The sequence below is a fragment of the Electrophorus electricus genome, chromosome 11, assembly GCF_013358815.1.
Source record: "Electrophorus electricus isolate fEleEle1 chromosome 11, fEleEle1.pri, whole genome shotgun sequence".
Taxonomy (NCBI): domain Eukaryota; kingdom Metazoa; phylum Chordata; class Actinopteri; order Gymnotiformes; family Gymnotidae; genus Electrophorus; species Electrophorus electricus.
Genome location: NC_049545.1, coordinates 10538995 through 10557359, shown reverse-complemented (window position 1 = coordinate 10557359; position 18365 = coordinate 10538995). Strand labels below are relative to the sequence as shown.

The window sequence follows — 18365 nt, the reverse complement described above, 5'->3', positions numbered from 1 at the left end:
CTCACATATTCTAAGTACATAAATGAATGCACATCTTTCTCCTCTTTCCCTTTCCCATGACCAGGTGCAGTTATTTGTTACCTTCCCTAGTTCACTACTTCTTTACAGTAACAAAAACATCAGTAAGAATCCCTAACTCTTCAATGGGAACGCCTTTGACAGGCTTCTGTTGCTTCTATTCTACGACCACCAAACTCCAATATGAACCAATCAGGAGTACCCGGAGCCCTCCGTTTCCATTCTGTGGCTTGTAGCCTTGTTCTTCATGTCATTGCCTGCCGGTTCCTGCATTCCAAGCTCAGCTGATGGATGTCTTGAGGGGAGAATGATGGGGCAACTGTCACTTTGTAGCTCAGAAATTCTTGAATGCGTCTTAAAACACCTATAGGAAGGAGATTATGGTTCTTGTCTGCACGAAAGGGGTCTGGTAGGTACAAAGATAGGCAGCATTCCCTGCAGTGCTTTCTTATCTGTTAGTGTGCTCTCAGACACACACTCAGGAGTAATTAAACATCCAACATTGAATGCTAATCAAAATTCATTAAAAACATTAAACTTGCACACACACACAACTCACTGTTCCCCTCCACAAATTAACAGCCTGACAAAACACTTAACGAGCCTGTTATAAATTATGATGATAAAATGTATACATCAGAGAAACGCGGAGAAATAAATCATTTTACAGAACACAGATGTGAGTGTATGCACACATCAGTAACTAAGTGATATAAAATTGTCAAGTGTAAAATGCAAAATGATAAAAGCTAAGTTTCCCATCAGGATCAGTGTAATAATTCACATGGTAGACCACTACTCCACACACTGAGAGGGAAAATATACAAGAAATAAGGGCAGAAAGAGGATAGAATACAGGGGAAAAGAGCAGGGTGACATTAACCTAATGCTAAAGACATCCTGGAACACCATTACTGCCCACCAGAGTCCCACATATCCTCAGGCATTAGGTAAAACCTCCTCTTTAATGTCCCAATTAGTCTAGTGCTCCAATGGAATGATAAATCAGATCAAATCGGAACTGGAGCTGGGAAGCTGCTAATCTGCATTATTTTAGATATTAAAACATCACATATAATTCACACCTCACATTCATTTATATCATCTTTTACTTTTACAGCACTACATCTTGCGCACTGCATGGTCACCCGCTAAGTGAAGTTATGAGGCAAGACAGCCAATGCTGACTTCAATGGTTTCAGATGTTTTTCAAAAATTAAATCTAATCAAATATTTTAAAGACAAAAATAAAAAAATGAAATTCGATTTTTCTGCGAATGTAGACTATTAGTTGTTATATCTGCCACAAGATTTAGATCAGTCTATAAACAATGATTTCAAATTAAAACAAGGATGCTGCTGAAGGAGCTATAGTGATTCGTTCATCAGTACTGAGCCAGCATTTGGCATAAAGAGAGCAGAACAAAACAGCCATTAAGAAATTTAAAAAGGTATTTTAAGACTATTTATTGAGGCCTGTATTTCAAAATATTCACTGACACAGGTCATTTTAGGGTATTTTTGTTAATACATTGAACAAAACACACTTTGATATATTTTTGCATATTTTTGTTCATGAATATGTCAGAATCTTAGGCTTCCTTCCTATAGTACCTCCAATTTAAGAGATGTGAGTATTAAGAAAAAAGCCAGTCAGTGGGGAAAAGGGCCGCACACAGGAGGAATGAAGGACATGGTGAGCAATGAATGACACGGGAAGGGTTAGGAAGTAACAGGAGAGCCACACATCATTCCAACTCACTCAGGCCATCATAAGAATGCACAAGAAGATGCATTACTGTACAAGATTTCTACTATAAACTGCTGACTTTAAAATTGATATGATCCATCTGCACAATATGTCACATTATTGTCCATGCTAGAATTACTATAGGCATTAATTACAGGGGAGGTTCAGAATAACAGGAACAACAACAAAAAAAAAAACACAAAGATGGCTGCATTAAATATATCAATATTTTCCAAAGTATTAAATATGACTTAGTTATAAGTTAAAGCAATGTAACCTGACACTGATTTCAGCACTTGTCTTTTCCTTTCAATGTCTAAGACTGGAGTACAGTGCATCTCTGACATCTTTGCAAACGGTGTGTGCAATCAGACTCGTTTCTTTCAGTTCCACGAGGAAATGGCGCCAGACGCATGCAGACCTCATGATGGCTGCATTTGTCAAAGACTTGTAATCAATTTGTCACGTCACTGTCAACATGTACCATGAAGGGTGTTGGAGTACTATTTGAAGCAGTGAAAAGAATATGTCTAAAAACACCATTACCAACTAAGCACGTTGTCACTCTGCATTTGTTATGACAGTCTAGCAAGCAGGAAATCCAAGAAGCACCTGAATGTCACATGCCTAAGGCTAATGACTCCTGTTTAAGTTTAAGCATACATTTGATTTCAGCGGTCATAGATTTGTGATCAAGGCCTTTATGGAAAGTGTAAGGGCCCGTGGTATCATGCCATAGTCAAATGATAAAACTTGCCTTTACAAGTTTTGTCGAAGTGATTGACTCCTGCAGTAATGTCTGGATTCAGTACAGTCATACTAGGACATTGAGGAGTGCCAAGAATTCATTGTTTGCAAGGAAAGAAACAAGGTAGTAAATGCCACTTTGTCATAAATCTATGGTTATTTGATTGAGCAAAAGAATAGAAGGTAGAACAATATGATTAGCTCATTTTTGAAACCCAATTTCCCCTGCCCTGTTGGAGAGGACTGATCCCACACCCACCAGGTTACTAAGGTTAATGACAACCAAACCACTGTGGATCACTGTAGCTTGATTGCTCCATTTATAAACTGCTGTGCAGAATAACAATACAAAGCTAAAGAGCAACACTGTTGGCTTTGGGAAGGTAGCATAATGGTTCAACACACAAAAAAAAGCACAGAGGTCTTACTTTTGAGCTTTCTTCTGGCCTTTCAAATACCAGCGTTTCTGAACAATACTAGAGACATGAAGTTTAACTCCAAATTCTATTTGGACTTAGGACAAAAAAAATAAAAATCGCTTGAAAGACACGTTCCTGGGGTAAGCTGCTCTGGCCGAGTGGGAGGATCTGAAGACCAAGTCATTTTGTTTCCTCTTCTGCGGTCTGCTCCAAGGATGTTCCAGACAGCCGCATTGGTTTAACAGTTGTGTGAAGCCCTCAGTGGCTATTATTGATAAAAGCAGAAAAAAGAGGCACTGAAAGCCACCTACAGTCACCAGGACAACACTAATGCAGACATAAGTGAGCAATTCAAAAAATTAATTTCATCGTTTGAAGTTCAGTGTTAGACCCACACTTTCTGCTCAAGCCTCAAACACACTGCCTCCAGTTTTTGTGTTCCATTTGTTCTCAGGAGCAGTCGCTTTCATTATTCCAAAGGGGGGGGGGGGGCATCAATTAAAAATGTTTGAATGATTCCAGAAAGAAAGACATCAGTAAAATGTTTGTTCATTGGAAATTCCTTATTTTCAAAAGAAGGGAATTGGATGCTGTAAAAGAACAACACATGAAGCAAATGACTATATAGAATTGTTTCCATACAAAAGGAGGAGAGATGGAAAGAAGCCATGCATGTTGATTTTAAGAAGAAACATGGTTAGCACACTAGCTAAACCAGAATCATATTCCGTATGTCTGAGAGCATAGAGATGGTATACCAGTACTTTACATATAAATAAGTGTGGTAGGCAATTTAAGATCCAAATATAAAACAACAAAACACTGAAGTAGAAAATGAGCACACATTAAAACCCAATCTAAATGTGATTAATATAGGCATTTATTAGAGGCTGGGAAAAAATATTTACCTATTAAGTAGAGAATCATCAGTCAACTAAATAACGAATTTCACAGTTGAAGCAGATCCAAGTATGCAGAGCCATTTGCTATGATTTCTGCAATAATTGTCTTTGTGGCTTTCGAGCCTGTGTTTGCAACCCAGGGGATTTTAAAACTTTTCCTATGCAATAATAAGCTATGTTAAACCATTAGCTCTCAGTCAAGTACATTTTCAGCCCGAGGAGCAGTACCCATAAAGTTTTAAAATGCAATTCTGTTTATGTTTTGAACCCATTTATGCAAATATTTGTGCATGTAAGGAGCACAGTTTTGGGAATTAAGTAAATGCCTTGTATGCCAATTTATAACTTCTAGGAAATGCCATCAACAGTGTCTATGTGAAGATGTGGTTACTAATTCTCCAACTTACACTCACAGACACATACTGACAGATTGTGAAGATTTCAAGGACAAACACTCGAGATAGTATCAAATTGTTCTAATAGCTCTTTATCTCAGTGTTGTAGCTTGTATTATTTGCAAAGACCTAGCGGTCATGATCCTATACTGGCGGAGAAAACACACTCACAAAAAAAGATTTGTTACCTTTTTGCAGCCCGGTTTCATAACACTCCAGATGACCACATCCTCTTGGCTGAGACTGTCAGTAAGGTTCTCCACTTGCTAAAGGAATGCCTCTCATACTTGGCACAATAAAGAAGCAGCTCTGTGCGTTTTCTGCACATTAAGACAACTTGTTTGTGCAAATCCTTATTCTTACTTTCATGCTGTATTACACTAGCAGCTGATTATTCCAAACATTGCAATATATTCCAGAGAACCAAAAAAAAAAAAAAAAAAAAAAATATAAGTTATCAGAGAGTGAGGGCATTTATTTTTTAAGAAAAGAACATTACTTACCATGCCAACAACCTGCCTTGCCAGGTAGAGCTATGTTAGCAGTCAGACTGCTGTTATCTGTTCTGGCATTTCAGATGGGAGAGTGACAGAGGAACGACAGGTTGTCAGTCATTACCAAGAACTTCACTGAAACTTTCTGTTCAGCCGACTCGAAAGTCCAACACTGCCCCCTAATGGAGGCTGAGGCACTGAAAATGAGTGTTCAGCTTGATGCACACAGACAGAAACAAAGTGTTTATCGTTGCATTTATTAGATTCTGAAACAGTACAGCCTTACTTGGTACAAAGTGTTACCCTGGTAACTGCTACCAAGGGGATATTCCCAAGGAGACCAGAAGACAACAAAACAGTGCCACCCACTGGCTCCTCTATATAACATAACTTAGAAGCTCACACACATTAAGATGATTTTCTCATCATCTTTCACTCACTCAAATACAAGCATAGACACACATGCAATTCACAAAAGTGAAAACCAAGTTTACTGAATTAGGAAAGTCCTGAATATTGGGTAGAGATTTTTTTCAGATTAGTCTTCTGTATTATTGCTTCAAGTTTCAGTTGTATTTGACCTACTGTCAAATAAAATGTTTTAGAATTTCTTTAAAAATACCCAGAATGATGGCTCGAAATCAGCCACAGCATCTCTCATAGCATCAAAGGATACTGCCATTTGAGCACAGATGCTTCTTTCAATGTCTTCAAAAAGAAATTAGAAGCCAACTATGAAACTTCTCAAAATATTTATTAAAATTTATATTAACAATGTCATCAGATCCAATGTTTCATTTGCTCATGTAGCTGGATAACTCTTTGTCCATGTTTTGTGCAAAGCGATGGTTAAGGAAGAGGAGCTGTCCATGAGGAAGGAGTCTCTGAAGCAATGCATCCACTCGGTCACTCTTTAGCAGCACCTGAGAATGACAGCTCTGTCAGTCCATGGGAAAAGACTTTCTAGCAGAATAAGCCAAAGAGCAGCTCAATGCAACCTTGGACACTAATAAAAGGAGTTTAACTCTGGATTTTGTTGTGCCCGTCAACACTATTGGTAGTCTTTAGATCATCTGCTCCTCAAACTTCAATCAAACAGGCTTATAAATAGAGAACACTTAAGCGTGATTTAAAGGCATCAAGACTGAACTTATCAATTACAAGTCTGAATCATGACTGAATGTAAACTGAATATGCTGGATCTGACACACTCCAAACTCATCTCTAATATCAGTTTTGCTCCAGTTCAGGTAATATTGCATTATTAAGTCAAATGCATCTATTCTCTTTGTTAGTTAGATGAGAATTTATGTTATTTGCACTCATTCTGACCAAGAGAATAGCATTACAATTTTAGCAGTCAGTATCTCACACACCATACATACAGACGCACATTCACACTCACCTCACTGCCAAGCCCCAGCAGACGGAGTTCCTCCAGGCAGTAGCGGGCAAGCTTATGTAGAGTCCCTTCAGCAAGTAGCAGGTTCTCATATGGCTGACACACCAGAGTGAAGGCTAGGGCCTGCACCCCCAACCACAGCGCAACACTCTGCCTAGCAAACGGCTCCCCAGGGCCCAGAGATAGCACTCCACTGTCAGCTTCTCCGAGAGCCACGGTTTCTTCACCTAGCACAGCCTCCGCGCACACACTGCCCGACGCCTCCCTGCTTAGACAAACGGCACTTCTCACCTGCCTGTGTGAGGAGAGAGAGAGAGAAAGAGTGAGAGTCTGCAAGCACTCTTATAGAGAGAAAATAAACTTCTGAGCTAACGCATATCACCTGGCTACTACGTTATGTCTCTCCTTCTGAGCGAGTCGTCGCTGCTCGGGGGTTAACTCTCGGCCCTCCCCACTCAACACGGGCTCCTCCTGTCCGAATATGCGTGAATACAGAATCCGACTCTCCCCAGCAGATAGGACGCCCACAGGGCATACGGTGTGGATTAGGAAGCAGAGCACCATTTCTGTTTCTAGAGATAGAAAGCGTAACCTACTGGTTTACATGAACATCAAAGTGAACTATGTTAACGTCCATGTTATAGTTTAATGTCTAGAACGAATTTTAAAAAGCAGCAACGTCTTTCTGAGGCTTAACGTAACGTAACAAATGTTCCTTACCTGTTTCGCTACATGTGTATCACAGTAAACTAGCTACTATTCGTAAATGTGTTTTTACGTAAAGGACCTCTATTCATAGCGCCATTAACACAAACCATTTCCGTATTCTGTCATGTGACCTCGAATTCGCTTCGTGCAATATACATTTTAACACTGGGTGGCGCTCCAAGGTCAGCATAAAACATGAAACAAAATTAAACAAAAACAACGGGCAGGTGTTGGGGCAAAATGGCGTTTCCTCTTTAATTCTTCTTAATTTCGGGAAGCAGTAAACACATCAACTGATTAAAAAATGTAATTATATCATATTAACAGTATTATATTATATTAACAGTACAAGAGAGCAGTATGTTGGACTCCAGTAGCCTTGGGTTGACTGCAATTGTGGAAATACATAAAAGCACAGTACAGTTGTTCAAAAATACAGTAGAATGACATCTAACTTTCTGAGCTAAACATTCTTGAACAACGACTGAAGAAATGTAGACTATTATTAATATTAACATTCCTATTTCTAAAATTTGCTCTGCTTAAATACAAATGTAAGTTTCTCTCCTTCGAGATGACTCTAAAAGAAGCAACTGCACCAACTGCAAGTGCTGCCCTCCACCAACGGTGATAGCCAAGATGCTGAAGTGTGTGGCTGCTGTTTGTGTTGAAATTTGCCGCTCTGTGTGATATCTCTCAGTGACTAAGATGATAAATCTGCAGTAGTTGAAACGTGCAAACGCATGGAAAGAAACACACAAGGCAGCTGATACTTACCAACTGCTCGGCATACTAACCTCCACAGCACCCACCTCCACCTCTGAGTTTACCCTCGCTAACACAAGCACATACAGCACACCCAGAGCACCTCATACCATTCTAATTCCTACCTTCTCTTCTTCTACTTATGTTCTCATCTCTGTCACTGGGGGAAGAGAAGATAAAGGGAGAGAGAGACTGGAAGCTCTTTATGTAACCTTTATTTACGAAAAGGGAATTTTAAAAGGTTTCAAAAAGGTGAAGCAGTCAAATCACACAATTTACTGGTGGATGCAACAGTTTCAACCACACCAATATAGATTTTCATCACACATGCCATTAACACTCAGTCTTTTAACAAGTTTGCAGCACTTGCATCCCACCGCGTTAAAAGAACAAAAACAAAACTGGGCAGCAGTGGATGACAGCACCTGCATTTTGGACCTTTAGTACAGAGGACCGGTAGTACCGAGGACCAAAGAGGCCCCCAAGAAGCCAATAAACCCTCAAGAGCAGAGACACAATGCTCTGATACTGAAAAGGGCATCTCTGGCAACCAATTTAAAAAGAGGGGCTTTTCATTGCCTTCATCCTCACAGTCAAGACATTAAAGGGGGTAGGGGGGATGATGAGTCATATTAAAATACATTTTATAATCTAAAACCATGTAGGTACTGAACTTAATAACTATTATCTTTGATAAAGGGTTGAAAATGGGTTCAACTTTAGAGTAACTCATCTGCAGTAAGAACAGGATGTGGTTATTGTCATGGCATACTCCCAACCCATAACAGTAAAGGACCTGGTTTTAAATTCAGAAGCACCCTGACAAAGCAGAAATATTGACTGAATGGAAACTAAGAATGCATAGGATCCCCTCTTCCTTAACTATGACTTGCTGCTGAGTAGTCCTTAGGGCTTCATACTAAACCACAGGCACTAAATGTTGCTTGCAAACATGCTACTTGTGAGATAACAGAATGTGGCAAAATTGCCATAAGAATTTACAAATCATTCATTAACATTAGAATTTCCTGTAAGCTCTTGACATTTTCCTGTACACACTACAAAAAACTCAATATTTTAGATCCTTGGTAAAGTTGCAACTGCAATCAAGTAAATAAACAAAATTGCTACCAGCCATAGAACATATTTTCTTTGCATATTCTATATTTCTGTGTAGTTATATGGCTTTTGTTTTCATCATTACAAAACCTTCAGAAGTCAAGTTATATTTTCTGACATTCTAATCACAGCAGTGTGATTGTACCGCACAACAGTAACTAGAACTGATTAAATCAGCATTGACTTTAAAAGGTTAATTGATAGTCTGTAACCAAAATACACTATGAATAAGAATTTACCACTGAAACTATTTCAGCCTAGAACAAGGCCAAATGTTTATTGAACTTTATGAAGCTAATTTTAGAAAGAGTTTTAAATAAAGGTTATGTTTGTAGTCAGTTTTAGTCTAGACACGTTTGCTTTCTTTGTTCGTCTGAGGCGATCTCTGAGCTGGTATTCTCCGATCCCGCTGTAGGATCTGAGCACTTGGATGGATGCCAGTAATTGCATAGCTCACACTCCTAACACGCGAGTCCCATGTGACATGCATTCATCCACACAAAAACAGCTGCTCTGTGTTCAGTTCAGGCTCCCTCATTTGCATTAGCCAAAGCAAATGTTAGAACAACTCAAGCTAGAGTCATTTCTCATCTCTGGGCCCACAACTCAGACATGTTGCCCCTGCATGTCAGAGGTAATGGCTGGCCCCTCCCACACAGCTCAGAGCAGCTTTGGAATGAGTCTGAGGATGTGCCTGAACTGAACTAACCACACTCAAGGCCCAGCATGGCAGGAGGTTTTGAAAAGAGATCAATGACAGTCACACAGCCAAAGCCTTTGCTTATAGATGTTTATTCCCCGAAACAACTACATGGTTACTGCAGCATCACAGACGGTTTCACACTGACTCAAACTTGGCCAAAAAGCTCAATACAGCTGTTTACAAAAATTAAAATTAAAATTCACACACAGCCAAAGGGGATCACAACAATTCATTTAAAAAAAAATAAAAAGTTAGATGCAGGTTTTATTGCTGAGCATTTTTGTGAACACAACTGAGGTCATGTCGCCGACCCGCAGCAAGCAGTCAGGTCTGTCCCCTCTGAGTGAGCACTGACAGTCACAGACAGGCTGCAGGACAGAGACAGCTTCTCCCCTCGCATACTTCTAAATAACATCTCATCTAAAATACTGTGAGCTCTGGAGCCTTTCACAAAGGAGGAGCTCAACACCAGATAAATGATGCAAAAAAGTCAACTGTTCAATTGGAGATGTAGGAGTGTTCCTTCTGGAAACGTTCACTTAAACCTAAAAGTTGTTCAGGTCACTAAAAACCCTGCTGTATGAAATACTCCCCAGGATCAGAAATGTAAACTCATCCTGACTGGGAGACTAAAGACCAAAATATGGCAGTGCCACATCTGGCTAATCCATACAATGCATCTGGCATTCTAACTAATTATACCACACACTGCATTTGGCATTCTTCTCAATGCAGGCCTTTTTAATCCAATAATTACAAATAAAAGCAATAGTCAGTTTAAAAGCTTTACCACAAAAAAAAAAACAAAACAAAAAAACAACCAAGCCACAAACTTTAATAAATCACAAAAATTAAGATATACATAATTGTAATGGGGACAATTAAACAATAGATGGTATACCATTAATACTACTATAATAATAATTATAATAATAATTATTATTATAATTATTATTATTATTATTATTATTACTATAATAATAATAATAATATTAGTAATAATAATAATAATAATAATAATAATAATAATAATACTCCTCCATCATCTTCACTGCAAAAAGCACTTGGCTCAGACCCAAAACAGCAGGGCTGGGAATGGCAACCGGAATGGGAAAGAAGGGATACTCCTTACAAAAAAAAACAAAACAGGGAAAGTGCTTTAAGGCCTGTAACCACAACACGACTTGGGGAGTTGTAATAACTGGGGAGGCATAACCTTTTTGGAGAGTAGGAAGTGTGTGTGGTTGGGAAGCAGCAACAGTGTGCCGTCATACTGCAGGGAACTGAAGGGGCTCAACCATAATGCTGCGCTGCATTAAAACAGGTCATCAGGTCTAATAGATCATCTAAAATAGAAAATGGGGAGGTGACCCAACTGATCAACGTCCACAATCACTCATCAGGTTGGTGATGTCAGGACAGTGGAAGGAGAAAGTTGAAACAGTGAACCTGAGGACATGTGCATGCATCACAGCTTTTTAAGGCGGCTGTACATGTCTCTCTTGCTGCGCTCTCCTGCCCATGTGCGGCTCTTTAGGCGAAATTTTCTCAGGTCCTCCTTAAAGTCCTCATGATGCATCGGCCTGTATTCCTGGGGCTCACACACCGACTGCAAATGTATTGTGTGTGGACACAGACAAACATTAAAACCCTAAAACCTACTAAAGCACATTCAAGGCATATTAAACTACAACCCAATAAAAATAAAAATATTACACACACACACAACCCAAAAAAAGAAGACACACCCGGACCACAAGACTAAAATAACACGTACCTTATGTAGGGGAAAGAATTCCTTGTAGCCTCCTTTTAGTACGTAAAGTTCAGGGTAGTGAAGGTTGGGATACTCATTAAGAAACCGATCCTTCTCACGAACAAAGCGACACATTCGTGGTCCGCGCTCAGAGGAAAATTCGCAGTGGAACACCAGCAGCACACGCTTGTCGGGGCATTCAGGGAGAACAGGCTGCCTAAAGAAGTACTCTTCAACCTGCTCCTCTTGATGCAGATTTAGCGCCCCCTATCAGGAAGGAAGCCAAAGCAGTCAGGGGCCAGTTCCTTGCACGTATAAACACTCGTCCTGTAAAGAGTACTCCCTTACCCTGATGTGGCCGCCCTCGTACTCGTACGGATAACGACAGTCTATGACGAACAGTCTGTCCACCAGGTCACTGAACTGACCGTTCATTGCTGTGACCATCTGATACCAGAAGAGACAGGCATTAGCATGGAGTGCGAACACAGGGGAAGGCTGTTAAAGACCAAGAATTCGCTGCCATCATGACAGCCCAAAAGTGATGAGCATCTCTACTTACAATTTCTGAAGTGATGTATTTCAAGTCTTGATGTTTGCCATCAACCGTGGGCAGAGCTGGGGGCTGAAGAACAACAAATTCTTAATGATTACATACAGATGCTACAACAGAACTCTGAGGCAGAACTGAAAAATGTTCACCTAAACGCACCTTGGTAAAATCTCCTATTACATTATTGGGGTCAGTGTCCAACAGTCTCTCGATTTCTGAGTGATTAAAAGATTTTGAGCGCTGCACCTGCAACAAGAGATGGATCAGAGTCAGACCACATTAGCAGAGATGGCCCTCACTGGAGAATGGTCATTCTGGCCTGGTTGGGGCACAACCTGTTGCAGAGCAGCATCCTCTTGCTCCATGGTTGTGACGTGGGACCCAGCCACACTGCGCCTCCTCTTCACACGGACAGGGGTGTTCTCATCCCGGGGCCTATCATGCCTCTTGACTGCAGCCCGGCCGCCAGATGGCATGGAGGGCGAGCGGAAGAGTCCTCGCGGTCGACACCGAACAGGCTGGCAACCACAACACAGGCTTAGCTCCTCCAGCTCCAAATTACATACAGTCAAGATGGGTGTGGGTAGGGGGTCCAGGTCATTAGGTTACGAAGCTGAAACCTACCGAGCTCGCAGTGTCCACACTTTGATCAGCCACCAGAGGAGCTGTGAGGAGACTGGCCATTCCCATAGGAACCTCAGAATCCGTCTGTTAGTGAGGCAGGAATCCAAGGGGAAGGAGAAGTGGTGGTGGGTGGGAAAGGAAAGTAAAAAATGCTAATCAGTAAAAATAGGAAAGGTGGAGTTCACATTTTCCATCAATAAAGCACACACATCTCACCTCTACATCATCAAGTACATCCAAGAAGCCATCATCGTCATCATCAGCATGAAAGCTGGAGAGTGATGCACGTCGCAGGACAAAGGGGCTGCCAGTGTCTGGTGAAGCAAGCTGATTGGATGACGGTGGGGAAAGCTTCAGGAAGACAGGGAAGAATTCATTCCAAACCATGGCCATCACCACTTAATAGCACAAATAAACCAGTGAGGAAGTCTGCATTTTACCATTAGAGCAGGAGCTGAGCTGGGACGGCAGGTGAAAGCTTCCTTCACTTCTCCACTCAAACGCATGCGACAGCGAGATACAGGCTGAGTGGGCTTCTTGAACTCAAAGCTTGTCTAGATAATATAGCACAAATATTAGATAGACAAACCCCAACAAGTCTGCCAGAGGCTCAATGTAACCACATCAAAAGGACCCTCCAACCCCCTACCTCATGCATGTTTTCCTTGTTGTCCAAGCTGGGACTCTGACTGAAGATTCCATAACGTGGTAGATCAGTATCTTTACTCTTCAGATTGGGACTATGACCCAACAACTGCAGCTAGAAGAGGCAAGAGTCAAATAATAAAGAAATTACACAGCAGGTATTGCCACCAGATCTTGGATAAGATAAGGGGTATAACATGCCTCAAAAGAATAAAACAGCACCAATCATAGTCAAGCAGGATTATGTCCATTGACCACTTACCGGTAGTGAGTTTATCCTGCGAATAGGCATCTTTCTGCAAAGACAATAAAACAATTTTGCAACAAAACAGTTTAGCAAAATAGGTCATTTAAGCCTAAAGCCACATAGGTTTTGGTCTGGCTTCTGGTGAAGAAAATATACAGGAACTTACTCATTGATCACTCTGGTTGCATTCAGAATAGCCCTCTCAAACCTAAAAGACAGAAAGAAGAGAGAGTCAGAAGCATGACCAACATGGGTGCTTCACAGAACACGCCTTGTTACAAATGTAGTCATAAACTGACACTCAAAGAAACGAAACAACTTATTTACTTCCCAACACAAACCCTTATTGCACCTTACATGTCACCATGTCCACCTGTATGCTAAAGAGCTCCTAAAGAGAGAATGGAGAATGCATGTCCTCTAATCTACCATATGTCCACACGACGCTAACCCCCCACAGTATACCTCCTTTGTCAGTAGAGCGAGACTGAATGCTGTTTTGGGGGGTCGGGGGATTGTGCCTTTCATAGCAAAGGAAGAGTGAGAATTAGAGAGCTGAATGGGGGTTGAGAGGTGGGAGGCCTTCATTCATTACCCTGGACCAGACTAACAAGCGCACGCACACGCGCACACACACACACACAGCTCTATTCAAAAAGACCATGAAGAAGTGTGCCAGTCCATACACCCAACCCCCTACGGCAATGCGCAAAAAGGCACGCACATTGAAGCATGAGGAACAGAAGCAGCTGCTAGGCTGGCTGGGGATGAATGGAGTTTTTCCAATAGCAAATGGTCAGAAAAGCCCAACAGCTCACATAAAAGGCAGATGTCCAGGCCTGCATTCCCATAGAAAGTTAAGAGACTGATTAGTAACGCAAAGGAAACAAATGAAAATCTGCAGCCACAGAAGCAGAGTGTGTCTGAGGACGTGCTTACATTTTCAGCTGCCACACAATCTCTAAGCCCTTCAAATGGCATGCGAGACCAATTCTGATTGTCCTTTACTTTACACAGACCACCCAAAGTTCTACTAGGGACAAATCCGTTGTCAGAGGGTACCCTAATTATATGGCCTAACCAACTGAAGTTATAATTAAAGCAACAGATATAGAGTGAACTAATCTGTAAAACGCCAAACATTCACAGGGCACATGACAGGAATTGGGTTAATTCTCAAGGCAAGCTTTCCTGCATACACCCATCACAAGACATCAACTCACTTCTGCTCTGCATCAAATACATCCACAGGGCTAGGAGAGTCCATACCCAAACCTTAAAAAAGGAGAGCAAATGAAGTAAAGGCACAACACAGGAATTTGGCATCATTCCACAGCAATTACCGGTCATGCCCGACACACAAATCAATACGATCAAGAGTTAGATAATATTAGTTATGCAAATGTGGGAGAACATCGTTTACATGGTGTAACGTTGTTTGTATGCAGTATGGGCCCTTAAAGAGAAGCGAGGGTCCTTAACTTACCTGCATCAGATGAAGTGTCCGATGCGAAGGAAGGAATCTTCAGAAAGGGCACATCTTTCTTCCGTTTGGGAGTTTCGCAACTTCTAACGTTATTTAAATAAAATTTTAAAAAGTACAACCGAATTGTGTTTGCCTCGAGTAGACACGTCTTGCTGCTCTCTAAACTACCGTACAGATAACAGGAAGTAGCTAAGCTAGGTTACCTAGCTAGCAAAAGTAAATGAGAAAGTTAACTTGGCTAGCTTGCCGCCCACACAGGGGATATGGACCAAGCTAGCTACATTACCTAGCTAGCAAGCTACCTTTTAAACTGATAAATCCCGTTGGTTAGGATCGACAACTGTCTTCGCCAAAACAATGTAGCTAACTACTTAAGGCTAGCTGGCTAACGAGCATTAATTGTAACGAGATATTACTTTAAAACTCACCCTCCAAGAACGGCAAGATTATCCATGTTTAGTGTCAAGTTGGTCACTGGAGACAGTACCCCAGTAGGTCCAGGGAAGAACAGATTTTTGATGCAGGGGGAGCCCTGAGCCCCAATCTCAGGCAAAGACGGCTTGGAAAAGCGGGGGACTGAGCCAGGCCCTGTGTGCATCTGATTATTGACAGGACTTAAGTCGCTTGCAACTTTATCAATTTCCATTTTTTTCCCCAAATTTCACGGTAGGTTGATCGGCTGAAGGGAACTGCAGAAAAAATCCACACAGACTGTTGTGTAAGATAAATGATTTGCGAAGCAGGCGGATCAAATTAGCTTAGTTGGCTAACTAGCTAGCCAAATTGAGGTAGCCAGCTAGCTAGCTAGTTAGCAAGCTCGTAGATACAAATCGGAGTTTCATAAATTTATCCTGCGAGAAACGGGCAGAGAGAAGTTGCAAAACCGTGCATGATGTCGACGGCTTAAATGGTCCCGACTCCACAAATTTGGATAAAAATAAATTTATTAATAGACCATCTTCTTTGAGCCTTTCTGCCAGAGAGCTGTCGCTTAGCACACACACACACACTCTCTCTCTCTCCCTCTCTCTCTCTCTCTCTCTCTCTCTGATCTTTCACAAATGCAACTAAGAGAAGAGGAACGCTAATCGTAGTTCTTATTTATGTTCAAAATAGGCAGCCCACGAGCGGCAATCGGTATGACCAATGAGCAAACTCGATGGATCTGCTCTGTCCAATCAAAGCCAGCTGCTTTTTTTCGTCGCAGTGTTCTCCAAAAAGTAGGCGGGCTAAAAATACAGACAAAACGCTTGTCCAATCAAAAATAGGGTCCGTGTAACTGTATCCAATGATGAGCTTACTTTGACGTTAATATATATATATATATATATATATATATATATTTGACGTTAATATATATATATATATATATATATATATATATATATATATATATAGCGAGAGCGTGGATGCACGGGAAGTGGAAGATTTTTTTTTTCCCGCGGACCAATTCAAGAAATCTCTTGGAAACTTCCACAACAATAGTAAAATACTGCAGGCTTGGTTAGAACGTACCACAACTCGTTTAAAGAGATATAAATTGTTACTAATTATTCCAAAATTTAGTTAACTTATAAAATATTTATATAATAGTTATTCTAAGTTGTATTTCACTTAAAAAATCGGACATTAACATCAACATATCATTATCATTAACATATCATTTAACATATTTGAAAATACATTTGAACACTGCTGCAAAATTATATAGCTAGCTACTTGCCTAATATTTTCATATGCTAGCGTTAAGTTAAGGCCAGTGTGAGCTGGTTTTGTAAAATGAGGACCTTGTTACAAGAACAACATCTCCCAAATTATAGTTTATTCAAATAGAAATGACTTTTAATCAGAAATAAGCATTGAGTAACTGGCGACCTTAAGCGGAATTGTAAGAGCGAAAAGGTCTCAATCTGCAGGAGAGTTGTAGTTTTACATATATGCCTCTGTTAATGCTAACGACTTAATGGTTCACTCCTAACAAAGCTTCACACCAAAGCTCTTTACACATGAGCACCGCCTCAACATTTGGAACATAACCAAGGTTATTCATTCATTGTTCAGTGAACTGCTTTTGTGACGGTTCTGGACATGTCATGTAGGCTACATATAAATATTATTAATATATTAGGATATACATAATATTAATCATAAATCAATATCTGTATTTCAGTACTGTGTAATTTCAGGGCCACTATGAGGTATGTGCAAAGAACCGGGGTACAATAGTAATGAACTGAAGTAACTGATACCACCTTTCTACTTGAATCCACCACTTGTGGGGGGTTCACAAAGGAGAAAGAATGACAAGAGTAAGAGTTAACTGGACCTTAAACTATATTTACCATAAATGTAGTCGTAAATAGTATGTATGAAATTATTTCTATTGAAACTCTTCCCCCTCCCCATCTTAAGGAAACCCCACTGTTTCCATACATCCTGGCTACCACCCAGTCACCTAGAGCAGATCTTCCCTTTTGACCGAACTCCCTCCAATTTCACTTACAAAGGAGCCATGAGAATGTTGGGGGAGCAGTAACCATGGTTAAAAACAGCCTGGTTCATGCACACTCTCGTGATGCAGGCCTCTTGCACTAACCATGCTCCATCGTTCATACTGTGAATGCTCCACTTTTTATCCTCCTCACCCCTTATGAACATTACATTGCATGCTTGTATTAGCCAGTTTCCTGCTGTTAGGTTTTCCTGTTGTGATTTTTTTCCTGAAGCCATCTGATAATGTTTGTCTGTTTCAGTCTTGCTTTTTGTAAACGGAAGTACACTGTCAAATAGATAACTTAATTAGAAAAATCAACTGAAATGAAATTTAATCTCTGGCAATATATCAAATATTCACTACAACAATGTAGCGTGTATGTAAGGCTACGTAATGTTAGGACACTGTAGTGTGTATGTAAGGCTACGTATTGTTAAGACACTGTAGTGTGTATGTAAGGCTACATAATGTTAAGACACTGTAGTGTGTATGTAAGGCTACGTAATGTTAAGACACTGTAGTGTGTATGTAAGGCTACGTAATGTTAAGACACTGTAGTGTGTATGTAAGGCTACGTAATGTTAGGACCACTATTTATCAGGTTCCCACAGTCCCCCCTTATCTGTTCCTCACTGTTGGTGTCAATTTAAAACAAAACAAAATGGCAGCCACTACTATCTTTGCTATCTCTTTTCTTACTGTGTTCTTAACTTCGTCTTTTTAGACACGGTAGAGATGTATTATAAAACTCAGCTGACATTCTTTTTAGTGGACATTCAATGGATATTGTCTACAGGCAGTTTCAGTTCAGGACTGGATTAATATTGATTAGAATATCTTTAAATTAAATGTGAATGTATTGCCCAAAAACCCATGTTCATTACAGCCCTACAAGGAAACTTTGTTTTGTGGAAGATTAGTTTTAGAAAAACTAATAACATAAATAACATATTTGTGCTGTGAAAATTGTTTTGTTTTTTTTTTATCAAATGCTTAGAATTATAATGTTCTGTCACTAGGACAAGATATGTGATATGTGAGAGAAAGTGTTTGATTTTTTTCGGTAATGTTCATAAAACACAAAGGCATCAAATAAGCCACACACAAGAAAAACACAAACTGGATAAACTGGTCTTCA

General features: G+C 40.3%; 2 protein-coding genes across 2 annotated transcripts; both read right to left on the bottom strand.

Moving 5' to 3' along the window:
- Positions 1–4963: 4963 nt before the first annotated feature.
- On the bottom strand, positions 4964–6956 carry ap5s1 (adaptor related protein complex 5 subunit sigma 1). The gene is made up of 4 exons (XM_027013071.2): positions 6848–6956; positions 6510–6699; positions 6131–6422; positions 4964–5648 (listed from the first exon to the last, which is right to left on the bottom strand). The coding sequence occupies exons 2-4, from the start codon at positions 6689–6691 to the stop codon at positions 5520–5522; spliced, it is 603 nt and encodes a 200-aa protein (XP_026868872.2). The 5' UTR covers positions 6692–6699; positions 6848–6956; the 3' UTR covers positions 4964–5519.
- A 3453-nt stretch (positions 6957–10409) lies between these two features.
- On the bottom strand, positions 10410–15834 carry cdc25b (cell division cycle 25B). Its single transcript, XM_027013090.2, has 15 exons — positions 15162–15834; positions 14734–14816; positions 14471–14522; positions 13414–13455; positions 13263–13296; positions 13005–13115; positions 12796–12909; positions 12572–12706; positions 12356–12439; positions 12067–12249; positions 11891–11977; positions 11741–11803; positions 11527–11625; positions 11200–11445; positions 10410–11031 (listed from the first exon to the last, which is right to left on the bottom strand). The coding sequence occupies exons 1-15, from the start codon at positions 15377–15379 to the stop codon at positions 10891–10893; spliced, it is 1692 nt and encodes a 563-aa protein (XP_026868891.2). The 5' UTR covers positions 15380–15834; the 3' UTR covers positions 10410–10890.
- Positions 15835–18365: the final 2531 nt, after the last annotated feature.